Consider the following 23,124-nt stretch of genomic DNA (forward strand, 5'->3'; position numbering starts at 1 on the left):
TGCTGAGCCACAACACAGGATATAATCTCCTCCTTCCCCCCCCCCCTTTTTTTTTTTCAAAATCCTTCTGACCCTGACAATCCCATGGCTAAATCCAGGGCTTGCCACTTTAAATCATTTTGAAATATCCTCCGGGAAATCAAGGGCCTTCTCTCTGCGGGAGAACTCAGAGGGTCACAAGTCCCGTAAGCATTCTTCCTGCTCCATCAGGATATCCTGCAATTTCACTTCAGACTCTGTGGATGGGCCCTGACCATTGTGTTTCCCAAGTCTGTGGAGGGGAGGGTCAGCAGAAGTCAAAGCAGCTGCACCAAGCAGAGGAAAAAGTAACTATGGAAACCTGTGTTATCAGCATCCTCCATGTATTTCCTCACCTCCTCCCCAGTCCTCCAGCCCAACCCCTTGAGAGCCCAGCTCCTTCCCACTCAAACCCCCAAACTTAGAAACTCATACGCAGGATTGGGATGGCATCTGATCCCTTAAATGAAGTGCCTTTGGGTCGATTCACCGTTTTGCCCCAAGGTTCAGCCAGCCTAAAGCTGGGTAAGCAGCAGATAGCCTGAAGGCAGGACGCCCAGTCTCAGTAGATGGAGTCTTTGATTAGCTGTCCCTTGGGTTTTCCCTGTCTAGGTTTGTTGACCCTGCTGCAATTTGTGACCCTGAGCTGCATTTCTTCCTCCGAAGCTCTCATTGCTCCGTCGTTGGTTCCCCGGGTCAAATCTAGCTACAATTTTGGCCGGACTTTCCTGGGACTTGACAAATGCAACGCCTGCATCGGGACATCCATTTGTAAGAAGTTCTTTAAAGAAGAAATCAGGTCAGAGACTCAGTCAAATAATTCTGAAAGGAAAAAAAAACAACAACTCTATTCCAAGACCTTTGCTAAAGACAAAGCAGTATGGAATTTATGGGCTAGAGTTGTTTTTAATCCCTTTTAATCATCCTAGCAATGGTTTGGAAAATGGGGGGAACTGAGCCAGGTTTCAGCCCTCAATATGACATTTAAAGTTGGGGGAGGGAGAGGTTTAAGCAGAGATTTAAACATTTCCTTTCTATAAATAGGCCTGCCTTGGACAGCTATAGCACTGCTTTGTATAGAGCCATAGCCCAGTAGCTGAGCTCACAGCAGAATTACTTTCTAACTCCAGCAAGTTTCCCATTCCAAGATGTGGCCCCAAGACAATGCTAAATTTCTTATACACAGGGCACTCACTGCTAGAAACAGGTGGACTGCTCTAGTAAGGGTGTAACCTCAGAAATTGTTCTCCAAACCTTAAACTCTCTAAAGGGTATGGTTCAACTTCTTCTCCAGATAAGAGACCTAAAGTCTTTAAAAACTCCTGAGTAAAAATTCTCTCCTTTCTTCTTTTCCTACAGTTAAGGCTGACCTCTTCTAATTGATGTTGGACAAAAATATGGTTTCTCCTTTTAGGAGATTTAAGTTGCCATTTTAAAAAAAAATTGTTTCTGCCCATGCCAGTGATAAAAATATGCAAAAATAGACTAGCTTACAGTCCTTCCTAGGACCATCTCTAACCAGATTTAGAAGGCTTTTGGTGTCCATTGAGAATAACTGACAAATTGCTAGATGATCTTTTTACCTCAAATTCCTAGCATAGTTCCTAGTACACATTAGGCTCTTAAATAAAGATTCTAATTAATTGATTATTTTAAAAGAAAGAACTTTCTGTAAATGTTGTATAATAGGGAGCCCAGAATTTTAAATCAGAGGGCCTGGATTCATCAATCATGTTCCAACTATCATGTGCCAGGAATTGGGTTAGTCACTGGGCATACAGTTATAATGAATGAAAAGATCCTTACTCATAGTAACTAATAGCCTAATTGACATAAAATATAGATAGCATAAAGTCAATAAAGAGATATAAATATAGACACATATATACACATATAAACAAAGTTCTAGTTTTCTTTCTCTAGATTTCCTCATCTTGAAAATAAGAGTTTTGTTTCTTCTAGATCTGACATTCTGTGAATTCTCTGTCATTTAAAGTATTCCCAGGTGCTAATAAAATCTACCCAAATTTGACAGATATATATATATATGTATACATATATATAATATGCATATTTCAGAAGCAAAGATTTATTGGTAAATGTTTAATAACTGGCTCTAAAAATGGGGGTGCAAAGATACTTTTCAATTTATGTAGATAGTAATATTTTCTCCATCACTTTTTTAAGTATAGGCAATCTATATAGTTAGATAATCAAAAAAACCCAACAAACTAATGCTACAAATCAATTCTATCATTGCTGATTTCTGAATTTCAAAGGCTTACTCACACTGCAAAATTTAGCAATAGGATCTCCTTTAACTTGTTCAGGCTGGCTCCAGCACAGCCCTAAATAGATGTAGTTGAGGGAAAAGGAGTGTTTTAGTGCTTCTTCATGCTATCCTATAACATTTCAGAGAACCTGGACTAGATATTCCTGACCTTGAGACCAGGCACTGGATGATCCCTTGGCATTGGCTTCCATACCTACCTTCCCTTAACTTTCCCATCTCCTGTGTAGAAGCATCTTAAACTACTTTTCACAGAGTTCAAAATAAATGTCTTATCACACCTGTGGCAGAAGTGAACCCTTGCTCCTTCTTCCTCATTCAGTCACTACCATACCACCTTAGAGTATGAACTTTTTTTGCCAAAGCTTTTGGAGGATCTTTTCTTGCTATTCATTTTAAATTGAAATAGAAAATGGAAAAAGGGGGGAGAAAGGAACATTTTCATGTATGTAGCAGAACATAATAAGAGGATTCAATATAAAATAACAAATTTCAATTTAAAACTGTTTACTTAAAAAAAAATCCTTGTAGGCGCAGCTAGGTGGCAAATTCAAATCTGACCTCAGACACTTAACACTTCCTAGCTGTGTGACCCTGGGCAAGACACAACCCCAATTGCCTTAGCAAAAAAAAAAAATCTATGTAGTATAAATACTACACATTGTTTTCAAAGCTACCCATATTTTCTGGGCTTCCTTCTAGGTTTTCTTTTGTTCTCTGTTGTTAAAATTTTTTTTAATGTTATTTCTCTACCCACCCATACACATTAGAAGGCGACGATTAAACATGAATATATATGCATGTTTATATAAACATACAGATTATATATATATACAGATCCACACATATATGTAAAACCATACTGTTCATATTTTGATTTGTCAATTCTTTCTTTGAAGGCAGATAGTATCTTTCTTCAGAGGTCCAGGTTTTTCCATGTTTTTCTAAATCAACAGCTCATCATTTCTTATATCACAATAGTTTTCCATCACACTTATGTACCACAGCTTGTTTAGTCATTTCTTAATTGAAGGGTATCTGTCATTTTAACCAATCTGATAGGTAGAAGATGGTACCTCATAATTTTTTTAACTTGTGTTTCTCTAAATGATGATTTAGAGCATTTTTCATATGACTATATATAGTTTTGGTTTCTTCATTGAAAAACTGCCTGTTCATATCCCTTAATCATTTATCATTTGGGGATATGACTCATATTGTAATAAATGTGACAAAGTTCTTTATATATTTGAGAAATGAGACCTTTATCTGAGAGACTGACTGTGAAAAAAATTCCAGAACTTTTCTGCTTTACTTTTAATCTTCACTACATTGGCTTTATTTACATAATAACTTTTTAATTTATTATAATTGAAATTATCCATTTTACATTTCAACAATACTCTTTGTCTTTTGTTTCTACTTATATTATTCTCCTATTTATGAGTCTCACAGATAATGTTCCATGTTCTAATTTTCTTTCTTTTTTTTAAATTTTATTTGTTTCTTTTTTTTTTTATTTAATAGCCTTTTATTTACAGGTTATATGCATGGGTAACTTTACAGCATTAACAATTACCAAACCTCTTGTTCCAATTTTTCATCTCTTACCCCCCCCCACCCCCTCCCCTAGGTGGCAGGATGACCAGTAGATGTTAAATACATTAAAATATAAATTAGATACACAATAAGTATACATGACCAAAACGTTATTTTGCCGTACAAAAAGAATCAGACTCTGAAATATTGTACAATTAGCTTGTGAAGGAAATCAAAAATGCAGGTGGGCATAAATATAGGGATTGGGAATTCAATGTAATGGTTTTTAGTCATCTCCCAGAGTTCTTTCTCTGGACGTAGCTGGTTCAGTTCATTACTGCTCCATTGGAAATGATTTGGTTGATCTCGCTGCTGAGGATAGCCAGGGCCATCAGAACTGGTCATCATATAGTATTGTTGTTGAAGTATATAATGATCTCCTGGTCCTGCTCATTTCATTCAGCATCAGTTCGTGTAAGTCTCTCCAGGCCTTTCTGAAATCATCCTGTTGGTCATTTCTTACAGAACAGTAATATTCCATAACATTCATATACCACAATTTACCTAATCATTCTCCAACTGATGGACATCCATTCAGTTTCCAGTTTCTGGCCACTACAAACAGGGCTGCCACAAACATTCGTGCACATACAGGTCCCTTTCCCTTCTTTATAATCTCTTTGGGATATAATCCCAGTAGTAACACTGCTGGATCAAAGGGTATGCACAGTTTGATAACTTTTTGAGCATAGTTCCAAACTACTCTCCAAAATGGTTGGATTCGTTCACAACTCCACCAACAATGTTTCATATGACTAGAAATAGTTTCAATTTCTTCATCTGAGAATTGTCTGTTCATATCCTTTGACCATTTTTCAATTGAAGAATGGTTTGATTTTTCTAATTTTCTTTCAATATCTCTCTTTATACCTAGATAATGAAACAATTTTGGCCTTATATTGCTACATGGTTTAATATATTGGTCTATGTCCAATTCTTGCCAGACTGATTTCTGGCTTTCCCAACAATTTTTACTAAATAGTGAATTTTTCCCAAAAAACTTAAATTTTTACATTTGTCAAACACAAAATTCTATAGTCTTTACCACTGTATATTGTTATTTGTTCCACTGATCTATCTTTATATTTCTTAACAAGTATTAAATAGGTTTGTTATTTACAGCCTTATAATATAGTTTAAAGTCTGATGCTGAATCTTTTTCCTTTACATATTTTTCCTTTAGTTTCTTGGCAATTTTTGACCTTTTGTTGTGATTTTTTCCTAACTTGGTAAAATAATTTTTATTAATTTAATTGGGATGACATTGAATAAATAGAACAGTTAGATAAAATTGTTTTATTATGTTGGCTTTGATTACCCATGAACAATGAATATTTCTCGATTATTTAAATCTGACTTTATATAGAGAATGTTTTATATTTATGTTCATATAGTTCCTGTGTATTTTTTTTGGCAAGTATACTTTCAGATATTTTATTCTGTCTAGTTAGTTTAAATAGTCTAAAACAATACTGAACAATACTGGTCATACATAGTAGAATTTACCTATTTTCCTCTTTTAAATAGAACTATTTTAGCTTTAACTTTGGGATCATGTATGTAATAAATGTAATGTTATGTAATAACATTATGTAATAATGTAATGTAATAATTTCTATGTAATAAATTCTACTCCAGACCAAGCATCTTAAAAGCCAACTAGACCCCAATACTCAGAAGCAGGTACCTGATGAAGGCAGCATTATACAGTAAAATAAATACTGGTTTAAATATTGTCCATCTTTCCACCTTGTGATCCTGGGCAAGTGCACAGAATGATAGATTTAGAGCAAGAAGGAACCTTAGGCATGTATACTTATTGTGTATCTAAGTTATATTTTAATATATTTAACATCTACTGGTCATCCTGCCATCTAGGGGAGGGGGTGGGGGGGTAAGAGGTGAAAAATTGGAACAAGAGGTTTGGCGATTGTTAATCCTGTAAAGTTACCCATGTATATATCCTGTAATTAAAAGGCTATTAAATAAAAAAAAAAAAGAAAACCCCCCCCCAAAAAAAAAAGGAACCTTAGGGGTTATTTACAATAGTAAATTTCCTTTTACAATAGTAGAAACTGAGTTCTAGAAATCCTTGAGTTTTAGGGATTGATTTGATCAGTCAGTAACAGCTAGGATCTTCTCACTCCAAACTCAATCTTTTTTTTCCATTGGACCACACTGCTTCTCTACTCTCTGAACTTTAATTTCCTCATTTGTGAAATGAAAGAGTTGTACTAGACAAGTCTCTAAAGTTCCCTATATTTCTAAACCTATGATCCTAACATAACTTTCATACCTCCCAGCTTTCAACTCCACCACAGGGTTACCCTTCACAGAAGCTAGAGGCAAAAATAATTTCTCTGAGTTTCTGTTTATTAATCTGTCAAAGAGAGACTTGTTGTCCTCAGAGAGGTCAGGAAAAGTCATTGACCAAACTATTTCCCTTTTAATTTTTTTTCAAACTTCACTAAATGTTTCCCAATTACATGCAAGAGAATTTTTAACAATCATTTTTCATTAATTTCAGTCCAAAATTCTGTCCTTCCCTCTTCCTTGAGAAGGAAAGCACTTTGGTTTCAATTATACATGTGAGGTCATACCAAAAATATTTCCATATTAATCATGATGTAAAAGAAAACATAAATAAAACAATATAAATGAAGATTTTTTAAAATTATGTTTTAATTTACATTTAGCATCCATCAGTTCTTTCTTTAGAGTAACCAAAATATTTCCTAGAATTTAGATCTGGAAAGGACCTTAGAGATCATCTGGTTCAACCTTTTTTTTCTTTTTTCTTTTTTTTAAATACAAATGATACCAGATAGATTGTAATATGTCTAGATTAAGGTTTGAACTAAGATGACATTGTCTTCCTGTATTCTTTCTGTCTTTTTTCTTTTTCTACAATAGATTTATTTGTTGACATCCTATATACTAGTTCTCCTCTTACTTATTTGTTTACAGCATGACTGCTTATGTCCATCACTAGCCTTTAGGTGATGGGTCAGAAAACTATGACCCAAATTTAACCTGTCACCTGCTTTTTTAAAAATAATGACAGCTTTTTATTTTTCAAAATACACAAAAAAAAATAGTTTGCAACATTCACCTTGCAAAACCTTGTAAAATTCAAATTTTTCTCCCTTCCTTCTTCCCTACCTTCCCTCTAGACAGCAAGTAATCTGATATAAATTAAACATGTCTTTACACTTGATAATATTCAATCTGTGGCTGTGTTTGAATGATCTTGAGCAAACCATTTCATCCCTTTGTACCTCATCTTCCTCATCTATAAAATGAGGCAGACTGGATTAGATCAGCAACTCAAACTTTTTGGTCCCAGGATCCCTTTACATTCTCAACCCTAAGATTTTTTTGTTTATGTGAGTTATATCTATTGACATTTAATGTATTATAAATTAAAACTGATAAATTTTTACAAAATTATATATTGTTTTCTAATTTACTAATTTATTTACAAATGAAAATAATAAATATGTACATATAAATAGTATTTTATGAAAATTATATTTTCCAAAATAAAAAATTAGTAAGAATGGTATTTTTAACATATTTACATATTATATTTTTTAACCTATTTTTGCAAAATCTCTTTAATTTCTGGCTTAATAAAAGATATCTGGATTCTCAAATCTGTTTCTGCATTTAATCTATTAAAATATGTTGGTTGATTTGATTTAACCTCACAGAAATATATAGTCGGAAAATACTAATACTAATCTTAGTATTATTATGAAAAGAGTTTTGACCTCAAAGACTCCATGAAAAGGTCTCTGGGATCCTCATGACTCCTGTGGAGCATTCTTTGAGAATCACTATCCCCTCTAACTCTAGCTGACATTTTAATGTTCTATGATTCTGTGACCAGGGTCCTAAAAATCTGTTCAAGATAGGATAATTTTGTTTCTATCCTCTTTCCTCTTCCAGTTCCTGATACCCCAATTAGAGATTTACCTGTCAACACAGATACCTCTACCCTTCCTCCACATACACTTCAAAAAGCTCCAGATTTCAAGGAAATGAAAAATAACCTTTCTCCACAGAGGTCCTAGGGACTCTAAAGATGAAGGACCTTATTGATTAAAACAGGAAGGGACCTTAACAATTCTCCTTGCCATTTTACAGAAAAGGAAGCTGGGGTCGAGAGGTGATTTTATTTGTCCAAGGTTTCACAGCTGGTGAATGACCAGGATTCAGTCCAGCTCTTCTTACCTCAAATTCAGAGGATACCAGATAAAGTTTAATTTTTCCCTGTCTTCTCTTTCTTTCAATTTCCTCTTTCCTTCATTCTATTTGGTTTTTGGTGGGTTTATTTTAATCTCAGGTTAATTCTACCTCTTATAACATCCAACTTCCAAACTAATGTGATGGTGAACAAATCTCTTCTTCATCTGTAAAGCTAAAGTGGAGAATGAGAGAGAGTGGATTCCCTGTGGTTCCTTCTAGTTCTCTCTAAAACTCTCTAAAGGGATAATGGTATCGAGCGGCTCTTCATTAAATTGGGAAGTCCTAAAAAGGCATTTCTTTTTTATAGGTTTGACAACTGGCTTGCTTCCCACCTCAAACTTCCCCCTGATTACTTTTCCACTTATCCTGCAAACTACTCAGATGATACCAAAAGCTGGCGCCCAGTGGAGATTTCCAGGCTAATAAGTAAATACCAAAATGAACTTTCTGATAGGAGAATCTGTGCATCAGCTTCTGGTTCAAAGAACTGCAGCATTGAGAGAGTCCTGAGGAAAACAGAAAGAGTCCAAAAATGGCTGAAGGCCAAGCGCCTCACTCCAGACCTGGTGCAGGTAAGTGATGAGCTGGCTCTTTCAGAAATACATGCATTCAAGCGCCCATGGTAAATGCCAAAGGAATCCTCTCTGTATGATGTCCCTCAGGCTGACTCATGCCAGTTGGGACATAAGTCTGTACGCTCTTGTATCAGAAATATTGTCCATCTGAATCATTCAATAAGCACTTATTAAGCACTTACTATATACACTTTGCTAAGTGCTAGGGACCCAAAGAAAGGTAAGAGACAGCTCACAATTTAATGAAGGAGGGAACATAAACAATCATGTACAGGCAAACTCTATACAGGATAAATTGGAAGTAATCTCAGAAGGAAAACACTAGAATTAAGAGGGTGAGAGAAAGGCTTTCTGTAGAAGATGGAATTTTACCTGAAACTTGAAGAAAGCCAGGGAAGTCAAAAGGTAGTGATGAGGGCATGGGAGTCAGCAAAAATACCTAGAGTAGTTGTATTCTTCTATGTAAAGCACATTGAACTGCTGTCAACATCCAAAACACATAAACATTCTCTCTCTCTCTCTCTCTCTCTCTCTCTCTCTCTCTCTCTCTCTCTCTCTCTTTCTTTCTCTCTCTCTCTCTCTTTCTCTCTCTCTCCTTCTCCCTTAACTTAGAAGACTTTGCTTCTATCCCTGACTCTACCATTTTTGGTCTATTAGCTTCTTAAAGGTGGTACAATAAATTAAGTGCTCTACCAAAAAGCAGGAAGTCCTAAGTTCAAATCCCATTTAATAGCTGTATGATATTGGATAAATCACTTCATCTCTATTTGCCTCAGTTACTTCAACTATGAATTGGAGGTAATAAAAGCACTTACCTCTCAGAATTGTTGTGAGGATAGAATTAAATAATATTTATAAAAAGCACTTAGCACAGTGCTTGGCACATAGTTGGTGCTATATGTGCTAATTACCATCATCATTATCATTCTGTATCTAAGGCAGAGGTCACTAAATTGGGGATTATAAAATGATCCCAAAGAATATGAAAATTCCCCCCATCTCCAACATTCTCCCTATTACAGTGTAGTAGCTACAGCTTTTCTCCAGGACAGCAACATTTAGAAAAGGGTAAAAAATAAAAAAAATTATATATTTACAGTCAGCACTTTTTATACTTTTAACTTATTATATTTACATTTAATTATAATTTTTCACTTTTATCAGCAGAAACAATTGAATTTAACACCTAGTTAACAAGAATAACTAAACTAGAAAACTACCAGATGGCCTGATTGAATTTCTGCAGCACTGATCCCCTGTCCATTCATTCTTAGGATCTCTAGTAGTATATTCAAGTGTCCCAAGGTCTCTATTTGTCCCTTGCCATTCATCTCCCCATCCCCCAAATTTCAAGTTTTATTACTTTCATGAGTGACTAACATTCAGAGTCCTATACACTCTTCTCTTCCCTTTCCATTCAACTAAATTTGCTTTAATTATTTTTTGGTGAAAGAAATACAAGAGCTAATTAAGATAAATTCAGTTGAATGGGAGGAGTCAGGAACAACATCCCAATAGCACAGAGGCCTTGGAACATTGGTCTCATGAGAGATGGGAAGACCTCTACTCAAATTCTGCCATTGACAAATCCAGACCATGTTTTCCTGGGCAAGTCAGAGAAGGTGCAGAAATACAGTGAGAGAGCTTCCTCACTCAGCAATTTCCTCTACCTGTGAAATTAGCAGCCAAATTGGTTTTATTTTTGCATCATGAATTTCAAGTTTTTTATTCTTACTCTGCTTCCTTGGGCACCAGAATTTCTGGATACACCTCTGGATGCTGCTTTAATTCATGCTGATGGTCCTGGGTGAAAGGCCTGCAGACATAGGATTAGACCCTTTCTCCTCATCAAAACTGACCTCTTCTGTTCCATTTCCTAGGGCTCAGCTTTTTAATCTTTGGGTTGCAACCTCATAAGGAGTCTTGTAACTGAATGTGGGGATTATAAAATTATCAACAAATATCTGATTTGTATATCTATTTTATGTATCTATATACCCAAGGTCACATAAAAATTTCTCAGACAATAAGGGGTTACCAGTGGAAAAAGTTTAAGAAGCTCTGCCTTAGGAAACTACCTGGATCAGGTGAAAAATTAATTCATACTAATTACTGGTAATTCTTTAGTTGCCATTCAAGACAGACAGACAGAGAGACCTACAGAGAGAGAGAGAGAGAGAGAGAGAGAGAGAGAGAGAGAGAGAGAGAGATTGTGTGTAGATAGATATTCACACATATATTTCTAGAGATACATGGGTATGTCTAGGTAGATATTGATAGATCTACATATAAATCTGCATATAGATCTACATCTACATTTATATCCTCAGATTTGTCTGTGTCTACACACACAAATGTGGTCCTTTAATATCTAGCTTCTTAAACTGTGGTTCATGATCCCAAAAGGAGTCTCATAACTGAATCTGGGGGGGTCATGATTTATGATTTATCATTAGGAAAAGTTTGACTTGTATATCTATTTTATATACCTATATATACCCAGGGTCATATAAAAATTTCTCAGGTGAAAAGGGATCATGAATGGAAAAAATTTAAGAAGCTCTGCTTTAACATATATTCCAAATCAGTAGTCCTCAAACTTTGTAGCTTCAGGATCCCTCTCTACTCCTAAAAGTTGAGGATCCCTCTCCCCAAAGAGCTTTTGTTTATTTGGATTATATCTCTCAATATTTATCATATTAGAAATTAAAATATATTATTATTAAAATAAAATAGTTTTGATCCCATGAAAGGATCTCAAGGACTCCCAGGTATCCTTGGATTATATTTTGGGAACTGCTAACCTAAATCAAAGGAATAAATTTGGGTGGAAATTTTTAAAGTTAGGGAAGTATCTTGAGACAAGTGAGCCCTTCCCCCCATTCATACCATATAGCTGGCTGCTAATATGGGGCCTTAGGGATCTTCTCCAGCAAGCTCCAGAGAGAGTCCCAGGTTGCTCTGCCTTATGTCTTCCTGAGCCACATTCTTTTAACTCCCCAAAAATGAGTTGGCCCCCAGACCCGAGCCTGTTTTTTAAGGTCTGCAAAGATCCAGGAGCTTTGCTCAGTATTCTATCTCTAGAGGACTGGTAAGAATCCCCAGGCAGAGGAGAGAGGAGGGAAAAAAAAAACAAGAAAATGAAAGGAGACTGCAGGGAGGAGGGAGGAGTATAACTATGCAGTCCCTGAAACGGGCAGACAGGGCTTCTTACAAAGAATTGGAGGAGAGCTTCCATCCTCATCATCAGAGGTCTAGTCCAAATTAGAAAGACTGCCTTTCCACCCTTTCCAGGAGGAGTAGAAAACTGTTTTGTTTTGTTTTGTTTTTTAAACCATGGATGGCTTTCTTTCAAGTGAATGGGACACATGCCCACCTCCTGAGCCAGAAGCAAAATACAGCAAGGGTGACTGCCAAGGAGAGGAGGGGACCAGGAATTAAAATCAAGGATGGGGGAAAAACAAACAAATAGTACGAAACATTTTATAGTGTGCTAGTGAAAAAAGGCATCGTCCCCTCTTACCCCTACCCCCCTCACCACTACTACTACCTCTAAAAAGGGCTATGTCATAATGACTGAATATCCTGAATATGCTGACCAACATCCCTAACCACAGCTTAGTCTAGCATGGCTGATGTCTGCTTGCAAAACCATTTTTTTTTTTAAAAAAAAAAGGCTTTCTCTCCAGTGATCCCAGCTGCAGAGGGTCCTTGATCCCACCTATCAGTAATCAGCCAGGGGAAGAATTATTTCTTAATCATGCTTTCCCCTCCCTTCCCCTAAACTACATGATGATGTACATGGAGAAATTGCTTCTTCCCTCCAATACTGACAGCTCCTCAGCAGTCTGAGCCTCTGCATCCACAAGATGGCAATATGGAGTTTTTTAAGCTTTTCACCAGAGTTGCCAACATTTCTGTTTCCCACATCACATTTCTTTTTTTAAGTGGATGGATTATGGAAAATAATGAAATTAACCAAAAAGTACATTGGTTGTTTAATTCAAATATGAGTTTATGAGCAAATATTATGACATTTAGATGTAACTGGTAAACAAATTACTCTTCATTCACTGGAGGGAGGACAGAGAAGGGAATGGGGTTGGGTAGGGAGGTCCCTGTGATTTTGTGGATAAAAGGAACTCCCTTAGAAATTTTCTCTTAATTGCAGATCTGAGATTCATCCAGCAACTAACAATCTTAGAAAGCCTTAGAAAGTTGCCTGGGCACTAAGATGTTAAGTAACTTGCTTCAGAGACAGAAATGTAACCCACATCTTGAGTCCAAGACTGAGCATCTATCCATTGGGTTCCCTCTATTTATTGCTGTTTCTTTCTAATTTCAGAGTTTGTTTTTCAGCATACAGGCAGTATCACCTAGTGGATAGAGATCCAGCTAGCCATCATTATTTAAATATTCAGTGTTTTAAGGTTTCTCAAGCACAGTATGCCTGTGAAGTGAGTAGGGTTAATGACTTAATTGTAATAATCTAAGTAAGTTTTCTATTGGCATACCAACAATGTATTTGTAGGCCTGGTACCTAGCCCAGTACCTGACTGTAGTTACTTAATAAATGCTTGTTGATTGATTCAAGAGGTGATGCCTTAATGCAAGAGAGTTACCTTGAATGGTGGAAATGTTTGGCTTTGTGAAAAGCTCTCTGGGGGGATATAGATAGGCCATTTGGGATCACTGATATCACATATATGTTTCTTGAAATAGTTTCAGAATCCAAATATGGTCCAATGGATAGAATGGCTATGACTTTAAGCAGGTAACTTACCAATATACCATATAAAGAGATCCAGCCTTGGAGTCAGGAATATGTGGATTCTAATTCTAATATACTCTAGTTCTAATCAAGAAAACGTTCCTTAATATTCAAGGTTCCCAGGCAATTCTCTAAGTCTTTGTAGAAATTAACTAGAAATCAAGAGTCCCACTTTAAAATATTAGTAATATTAAATATATATATTAAATATAAATAATAAATCTATAAATTTAAAAGACCATTTTATCCTTTAACAAAAGGGTGGGAGAGTATCTTAAGTTTTTTTTCCTCCCATCATTTTCCAAACTACTTTTATGTGTAAGACTAATATGAAATGGCCCTGTCAGTGGAATGGAGTAATAGAAAACAGCTTAAATATTGTTTCAGAAATCACATTTGGCAAAACTCTGTTTTGGTCAAAGTATTTATTCTAGGCAGAAACATTGCACATGAAAGGAAGCTACCATAAAAATTCTCTAAGGATGTGACTATAAAGTTATGCTACAGGTTTTTCACTTGAGACTTGTGAAATTAAGTTCACTGCTTTGCAGTCACATCTCACATGCACAATACCAACTTAATTTCTACTTGAAATCATAGCATTTTTTTAAGAGCTGAAACTATTGAAAGCCTTCCCTTGGTCATTGGAAGAGGTTTCTCTAAAGGGATCAAAGTATCATCCATTTGTTTTATCTTTCAGGCCACAAAATCATAGAAATTAGAGCTCATCTATCTCCTAAAATTGATGCCTAAATTATACTTGATAGAGCTTTAGAAAAGAAAGAAGACAATGAAAGGCTTTGAGAATTGAAAGTTGGCAGGTAGGGGATGAGAAGGGGGTAAAGAGAAGAGAAAACAGAATAGAATATACTAACATCTGTTATTTTCCTCATAATAACAACAGTTTATATCAATAGAGAGCTTTATGGTGTACAAAGCATTTTCTGTGCAACAACTCTGGTAGATAGTGCAAATATTCTTCCCATTTGATGAAGAAACTAAAATTAAGAGAGTTTGAAATGATTTATTCATAATCACACAGCTCAAGTCTCTTGTCTCCCACAAAACACTCTCAGTACTTCCAATACGGTTAGCTTTTCTCTCAAAACGCTTCACACACTACTTGATTATTTAAATTTTCCTTTGGGGTAGGTAGGAAATCAATCCATTTATCCCAGCCTGAAATAGTGAGTAGAGTGTTAGATTTGGAGTCAGGAAGAACTGGGTTCATAACCCATCTCTGACATTTAATTTAAGACCACAGGCAAGTCATTTCTGATCTCTCAGGTAACATTGCCTATTTTGTGAATAAGTCAACAGGTACAAAGGGATTATAGATTGAATGAAAATTACTTACTTATTCCAATAGACTTGGGATGGAAATTACCATTCACATCCAAAGAGAGAACTATGAAGAATGAATGTGGTTTGAAGCATAGTATTTTCATCTTTTTTTGTTTGTTTTCTTTCATGCGATTTTTTTCCCCTTTTGGTCTGATTTTTCTTGCACAACAGGAAAATATGAAAATATGTTTTAAAAGATTCCACATGTTTAACCTATATTAGACTGCTGTCTTAAGGGGAGAAAAGGGAGAGAAGGAGAAAAAATTGGAACACAAAATCTTTACATGTATTTGGAAAAGAAAAATTCTATTGAAAATTTAAAAAAAAAAAAAGTTATTTGCTTAAGGTCATAGCCATTCTATCTGCTGGACCATATTTGAATTTTGAAACTATTTCAAAAAAACATTCAAGTGATATCAATGGTCCCAAATGACCTAGACATCCTGGCCAGAGAGTCTTTCACAAAACTAAACATTTCTATCATTTAAGTAACTCTCTTACATTAAGGCATCACCTCTTAAATCAATCAACAAGCATTTATTAAGTACCTCCTACAAGTCAGGTACTGGGTTAGGCACTAGGGATACAAATACATTAATGATATTTCAATCGCATCCTTGCTTAGATTAATAAAATTAAGTTATTAACCTTACTAACCTCATGGGCATGTTGTGCTTTATAAACCTTAAAACACTGAATAAATTACAAGCTATTATATAACCATCACTATTTAATGGAGATTAGTTTAGCAGGTTACTTAGCAACAACTATCCTTGTTAAATAAATGAGGCAGTGAGAAGTAGCAACAGATAGAGCATTGAACTAGACAATAACAAAGGCCTAAGTTCTAGTTTAGCCTCAGATACTAGTCTCTGAATCTCAATTCCCTCATTTTTAATATGGGGATAATAGTACCTACTACCTCCTAGGGTCAATCTCAAGATCAATAAGGCAGTGTGTATAATAACATGCTTTACAAATCTTATAGCCCTAAATAAATGTGAACTCTTATTACTGTTATTTGGGGCAGCTAGGCAGCTCAGTGGATAGAGTGCCAAGTCTGGAATCAGGAAAATGTAATCTTCCTGAGTTCAAATCTGACCCTAGGCACTTACCTGAGCAAATCACTTAACCCTGTTTGCTTCCGTTGTAAAATAAGCTGCTGAAAGAAATGGAAATCACTCCAGTGCCTTTGCCAAGAAAACCCCTCCTTTGAGGGCTTGTCAGCCATTATAATAAGTAATTACCTAATGTCAGTGACCTCAACCACTGGCTCCAAAATTTATACATTTTTCTGGATTTTGTGTTTTTTCAAATCTCATCAGGACTGAATGAAAGTTACCTGCTTAAAATCATAGTCATTCTAAATGTACTGGACCATATTTGGATTCTGAAACTATTAGTAGAATAATTATTAGAAACTATTAGTACTACTTAATTGAGCATTTTTATGAGTCTGGTACTAAGAAGACTAAAGCATCATTCAAAAGGAATGATAGGTTCTGCAGACAGAAGAGACTATAAAGATCTCTTTGACTCTTTTATTTTGCAAAAGAAGGAACTGAGACCCAAAGAGAGGAACTCTAAACTATACTGGCAGGAAGTAGCAAAACCAAGATTATCATCAAGTGGGTGGTTAAGACGTACAGACAATGCATTAAGGAGTCACAAAATGGTGGAAGGTGAATTCCTGGGATATTTCAGGGCTAGATAAATGCTGACTTTCTTCAATGAAGGAAGAGACTCTGCAAAATGTTTTTACAGTTTTGGGGGAATGGCACACAAAAAGAATTTTCAGTCTGCTAAATAGTTCTTTTTTCCCTACAGTCTTAAAAATAGTGCAGTCTACAGAATGTACATATATCAGCCCCAGATTTTCATTTTGTCCTCTCGTTTCAGTATGGTTATTATTCTGGATAGAGAAGCTACATGACTTGTTAGACTAACTGCTAGTTAGATACAGAATTTCAAGCTGTTTCATTTTTTGTTTTTTGGACAAGCATTATTAGTAGCTCAGTGTAATCTCCCCTTTCCCTCCCTAGGGTACCATCCATATGTTCTGAATTGGATGCTCTATGGCTCGCGCTTTTGGTTGGTCTGCTGCTTCCTTTCTCAAGGGACATATTCTTTTTTTCCCCTTTTATTCCTTCAACTCAGGGGACCAAATTCAGTCTGTGTTCATTTTCCTGAGGCCTATCCACAATTGCTTATTCTCTTTTCTTCCCTGTGGATAAGGATCCTGGCTCCATGAGAAAGCCGCCAACATTGTATTATCCACACCCTCACTAACATTTCCCCATCTATTATGTAGTAAAATGGAACTCAACAGCTATCCAGGAAGTGTGATGACTTGGCACATGTCTGTTTCCTTTCCTTATCCTGCCAAACAGCATTAATTTCTCAGAAATAACTTTTTGCATCCTAGATTTTTTTCCCTCATCCAACCCCACCCAAACTGTTCAAAGTCCTTTTTGAGAATAAGTTGCCTTTTTTTTCTTAAATAAATGGAACTTACTAATTGAACTCTTTTTTAAAATGATCCCTATATGGATTCCTTTTCCAGATGTATTCAACTAAATCAATTCTTATTAAGAATAAAAGGCAAAAACAAATCCTTCTTGTTTTCAAAGACTTTATTTTTTACTAAGGAGATACAACATGTACACTGCTCCATACTTTATTTCATGATTTAGCCCTTTAACTTTATTTAATAAAATGGAGCTGTTAACAGTTAATTAGACTTGGTCTTTCCAGACCATTTTTCCAAATATTATTTTCCAACTATATCTCAAAATCATTGCCAACAGCACAAATAAGAGAATAGTGATCAGGAAAAGTGGTTTGAATTAGAGATAATTTGGAATGGTGAACACAGTCATAGAGGAATCAGTTGGTATGCTTGTCACAGAAATATGGTAATGTTGATTTGATTTACAGGTGAAGAGGCAGAAAAGGGAAGAAATAAACATACAATGACAGGGCAGATGTCAGAAAGATGACTATGGTGGATATATGGAGTATGAAGAGGGGGCTGGACAATGCAATAATGGAGATTGCCATCCTTATCCAGAGAGAATTAGAGATTGAATAGAGATCAAAACATAATATTTTCACTTTTTTGTTTTTTTTTTCTTTCTCCTGTTATTTTCCCCTTTTGGTCTGATTTTTCTTGCACAACATGACAAATATGGAAATATGTTTAAAAGGATGGTATCTATATCACCTATATCAGATTTCTTATTGTCTCTGGGGAGGGGGAAGGTCAAGGAGGAAGGAAGAAAAATGTGGAACACAAAATCTTATAAAAATGAATGTTGTAAGCTATATGTGTATTTGGGGAAATAAAATACTATTGAGAAGAAAAAGAAAAAGGGGAAGCATCTAGAGTCAAGTAAGAACAATGGGACAATTATGTTTGTGCTTTGGTACATGGTCATAGGTGGTTCCAAAGTTGAAAGGATTGTCAGGAGGGCAAATTATAAGGAGAAGACCAGGGTGAATAGTGAGAAGAAATGTGAGCAGAAAGTCTAACTCAATTGATCTACAGCAAGTTATGTTAGAGATGAAGAGGATTCAACTTTCCAAGAAACTACCATGAACTTTGGGTATACCCTAATAGAAAATTGTTAATATAATCACAGAAAACTGTTAATAACAAATGTTACTTGGAGGCAGCTAGGTGGTACAGTAGATAGAGCACCAGCTCTAGAGTCAAAAAACCTGAATTTAAACCTAAACTCAGATATTTGACACATGATTGCCTCACCAAAAACAAACTCCAAATATTACTTGCCACTCTCTTAAATGAACCTTGTAATGTCAGAATTTCAGTAATGTCTTTATATTCTTATTCTTAGGATATTTAATTTGGAATTAGGTTGAGCTGAATCACATCCTGGGTCCCCACACACAGGAATTTGATCTTGTGGGGAAGCCCGCTTCTAGCTGTATCTCAGCATCTAGTGTCCTTGCCCCCTTTTATTGGGATTCATGGCATGAAGGGCAAAGTAACCAGAATGAAGAGGATTTCCTTGCCCAGATGGCCAAAGGTCACCAGATTGATTTGCTCAGAGTCATAAAGTATTAAGTGTTAAGTGTCTAAGGTCAAATTTGAACTCAATCCTCCGTACTCCAGGGCCTGTGCTCTAACCATTTAGCTGCCCCCTTCCCATCTTCTCCTAAAAGTATGAGAACCTTTGCCTAGATCTTGGAGTTGGGGAATCCATTGTGCTTTCCTTCATGGGACATCCTGCAGGGTGCTAATTTTGCTATCCTCTTAATCTCAATTAAAGGTGCTTTTTTCCTTAACTCATGGATTTGATTTATTTCAGGACGTGACAATCTAAGACCCAGAAAGGTCTAGGTCTTGGATCCTTTCCACCTTTTCAGATTAATGTAATGTAACTGAAGACTCTTGCTGCCTTTGCTTCTAATTTGATCCCTAGACTACTTCCCCAACTTTCCTTTGTCCTCTTCATGGTAGAAATCCCAACATCCACATGTGCTCACATGAACCAATGATGTAGGTTCCTCCATATATCTGTTTGGGAAAAGAAAAGCCACAGTTTGATATCAGAAGCTACCAAAAAACACCCAAATTCAATAATAAAGAGCTCAAGAGATTCACCTGATGGGCTTTCTTATTCTCAGTCACTCTAGGCTTCAGATCTCAAACTTTTGCCTGGGCTGACCTGGGAGAGAAGTAAGGACAGGTGAGGAGGGGACAATGTTTAGAATTCCATTTGTGCCACCTGACAGGAGGATTTCCTTGTACAGCAGAAAGCAATGAGCTGGAGTCCAAACTAAAGTTACAGGCTGGGAAACTCAGCAGATCTGACAGGAGCTACTGCTCTCCATCCTTTCTTTTTTTCTTTTTTTTTAAAGGCAAAAAAACAAACACAGTGGAGAATTATGACCAACTTTAACATACTTAAATCAAAATGACAGACCATGAAATAATGTTTTTCACTTTTCGAGCCTGCCCTGACTGAACTGCCTGCCACAGCGATTATTTCATCTGCCACAGGGAAACCTTTATCACATCCTACAAATGACTGTGCAGTAAAGCCTAGTCAACCCTGGAGACAGCTAGAAACACTCTCACTCTCTCTCTCTCTCTCTCTCTCTCTCTCTCTCTCTCTCTCTCTCTCCCCTCTCCCCCTCCTCCATCCCTCCCTCCCTCTCTCTCTTCTCTCTCTCCCTCTGTCTGTCGCTTTTTCTCTCCTTCTCTCTCTTCTTATAATGCACTGTAATATGACCCAAGGTATTCCTTCACTGCTGAATATTCCCCTCCCCAGCTCTACCAAAAGATCTCCAGACTGCAATGGGTTGGATTAGGGAAAACAGGCTCAAAAATACATTTAGGCCAAGTGCTTTGATATTATATAAGGAGCACTGGATTTCAATTATTCAACAAAATTGTTGTAGCAATCAGCTGTTTTATTAACCAGAACAGTTCATTGAAGCAAAGGGGGCTTGTTGATTTTTAATCATTTAATCAACAAGAATTTATGGATTGTCTATTAAGTGTCAAGCACTAAGCTGTTAAAGACTCAGAAAAGAAATTTCTGCCAACAAAGACCTTGGCACTGTCCTATGGTCCAAAATCAGAAATGGATTTGGCTTTACCAATGGTTATTATAATTAAGGAAGAACTATTCTCATCTAGTTTGCCTCTGTCATAGAGATTTTCTTTCTGACTCACAGATGTCCCCTTCATTAGATTGTGGAATGACTCAGGAGTTCAAATCCAGCCTCAGCCACAGACTAGCTATTTGACCCTGGGAAAGTTATTTAATCCCAATTTTTTAAGAAAAACTTTTTTATTTAAAAAAATGTGAATTTACTGAAAGCAAGGCTTGTCTTAATCTATAGTTTTTATCCCCAAAGCTTATCACAGTGCTTTGCATGCATATAGTAAGCATTTAAGGGATACTTTTTAATTCATTGCTACTACTATTTTATACAGTTCTAGAAATACTAGGAAGAGCAATACAACAAGAAAAAAAATTGAGAGAATAAGAATACAAAAAAGAGAGAAAATATATTACTTTCTTATAGATACCTTGATGAGTTAGACCATCAGAGGTGTGAAACAGGAAGACATTCTCCAAAGGACTGCAAAATTCCCAGAGCTGCCAAAATTAAATGTAACTGGAACAGGTTTAACAAATAAATATAATATATTATAACATATAAACAATGCTAACTTGTCTTCTTCTAAATCAATATGCAGTATGAAAGACCTGTTTCTACTTGACTTTGATATCACTGTAGGTGCTTAGTTGTTGTCCTTGAATAGTTCCAATTGTACCCAACTGTTCATGACCCCATTTGGGGTTTTCTTGGCAAACATACTGGAGTGATTTGTCATTTCCTTATCCAAATGAGGAAACTGAGGCAAACAGGGTTAAGTGACTTCCCCCCCCCCTTTGGTCAAAGAGCTAGAAAGTATCTGAGTCTGGATTTGAATTTATGAGAATGATTCTTCCTGATTCCAACCTGTGTTTTATCTACTACCATGTAGCTGCACTGTGCAAATCTTTAGAGATTCAGCTTAAAAAACAGAAACAATACTTTCAATAAAGTAGTCAGATATAAAATCACTCCCTCCCCCCCAAAAAAATCAACCTTTTGATTCAATCAGTCTGTAAAATCCAGCAGGAAAAAATGAAAAGAAAAATTCCATCGAAAATGACTAGAAAATGTATAAAATATCCTGGAACCCAACTAAATACAACTATAGAACCCTTTTTTTCAGACATAAAGATGTATCTAAATAATTAAAAAGGGATTAATTATTGATCATAGGGTCATACCAATATTTTTATAAGTGAAAAAAAAAGGCCTTCCAAAATTAACATATAGATTGGGTGCTACACCAATCAAATGATCAAAGGATTGTGAATGGGACTGATTGGGTGAAGTTTTCTCAGTAATTAAGACTAAGTCACATGATCCCTATACCCAGTCTTGAACCCTGGGTGGCAGGGATTCAGTAATCTCTAAAGACAGACCTTTACGAAGTGGAGTGACCCACAGGAAGTGATGTGACCCTCAGGAAGCAGACAACATTGGTCAAGGTCCTTTTAGTCTATCCAATGAAAAGGCTTGGGCCTTCTGCTTTTTAAATCTTGGACAAGCCAGAAGCTGGCCAAGTTTGAGCACATGGCAGGAATTGGGATGGCTCCCAGGAGTATCTGGGCCTTTCCCTGCAGGGATTAAATAAATGCTTTCACTTTGTACTTGAGGATGTCTCTGATAAATTAATTTGGGAAAGGGGACTAGCACCAGTCCCACACAATTGTCTTATAGAATTCTACAAAATAATAGAAAAATTCATCTGGAGAAACAAAAAGGAAAGATTTTTAAGGGAGAAAAATGAAAAGAAGTAGGAATGGGGATTAGCAGTGCCAGATTTCAAACTTTAATACAAAGGAGCAATCATCAAAACTGGTTAAAAAAAAATAGAAAAGTTGACCAATGGTACCCAACATAGTAGAGTAGTAATCAGTAAACCAAGGACTTAATTATTGAGATAGGCACTTATAATTCCACTAACATTGTTGTGACAAATGGAAAGCAGAAAGTTTAGCCCTAAAAGTATACATTTGAAGCTTATCTCATATTATCTTAAGCTCCAAATGAATATATGACCAAGACATAAAAGGTCACATCTTTAAAAAAAAAAAAAAAATTGGAAGGAAAGAGGCATCTCTCATAACTATGGATTGAGAAAAAGCTCTTTATCAGATAAGAGATATAGAAAATCATTGACAATAAAATGGACAATATTCATTATGTAAAATTGAAAAGCTTTTTGTGAATGATATTAAGGAGTTAGAATGAAAAGAGAAAGTTAACAAGGAACAAATCTTTGTGGCAAATTTCACTAATAAACTTGTAGCCCTGTAGCCACACACACACACACATACACACACACGTACCCACACACACACACCACACAATTTATGAAACATAATACATAGGAATAAGAGAAATTCTCTAGTGGTCAAAGTTATGAAAAAGTAGTTTTCAAAAGGAAAAAGATAAGCTATCAAACTTATCAAAGATCATGCTTTAAAAATGCTTTAAATTACTAATAATAAGAAAAATGTCTAGTAACATAATTCTGAGGATACACTGAATTGCTCTGCCTCTTCTCTCTTGATTCCAAATTTTATTGGCTTTCTTTAGAACAGATCAAACGCTAGGCCTTCTGCTTTTACAAAACCCTGATTTTTAGTGTTTTTTCTCTGATTATCTTCCATTTACAC

The 23,124-nt window shown here is 35.9% G+C and overlaps 1 protein-coding gene across 1 annotated transcript in view; it reads left to right on the top strand.

Moving 5' to 3' along the window:
- Positions 1–414: 414 nt before the first annotated feature.
- Positions 415–23,124, top strand: part of DIPK2B (divergent protein kinase domain 2B) — a 59,054-nt gene continuing 36,344 nt past the window's right edge. Inside the window, exons 1-3 of the mRNA XM_003763445.3 lie at positions 415–543; positions 631–817; positions 8,466–8,730. Coding sequence (XP_003763493.1) covers positions 465–543; positions 631–817; positions 8,466–8,730 — 531 coding nt within the window. The 5' untranslated portion in view covers positions 415–464. The remainder of the gene's footprint in view (positions 544–630; positions 818–8,465; positions 8,731–23,124) is intronic.

The sequence above is a fragment of the Sarcophilus harrisii genome, chromosome 3 (assembly GCF_902635505.1).
Source record: "Sarcophilus harrisii chromosome 3, mSarHar1.11, whole genome shotgun sequence".
NCBI lineage: Eukaryota > Metazoa > Chordata > Mammalia > Dasyuromorphia > Dasyuridae > Sarcophilus > Sarcophilus harrisii.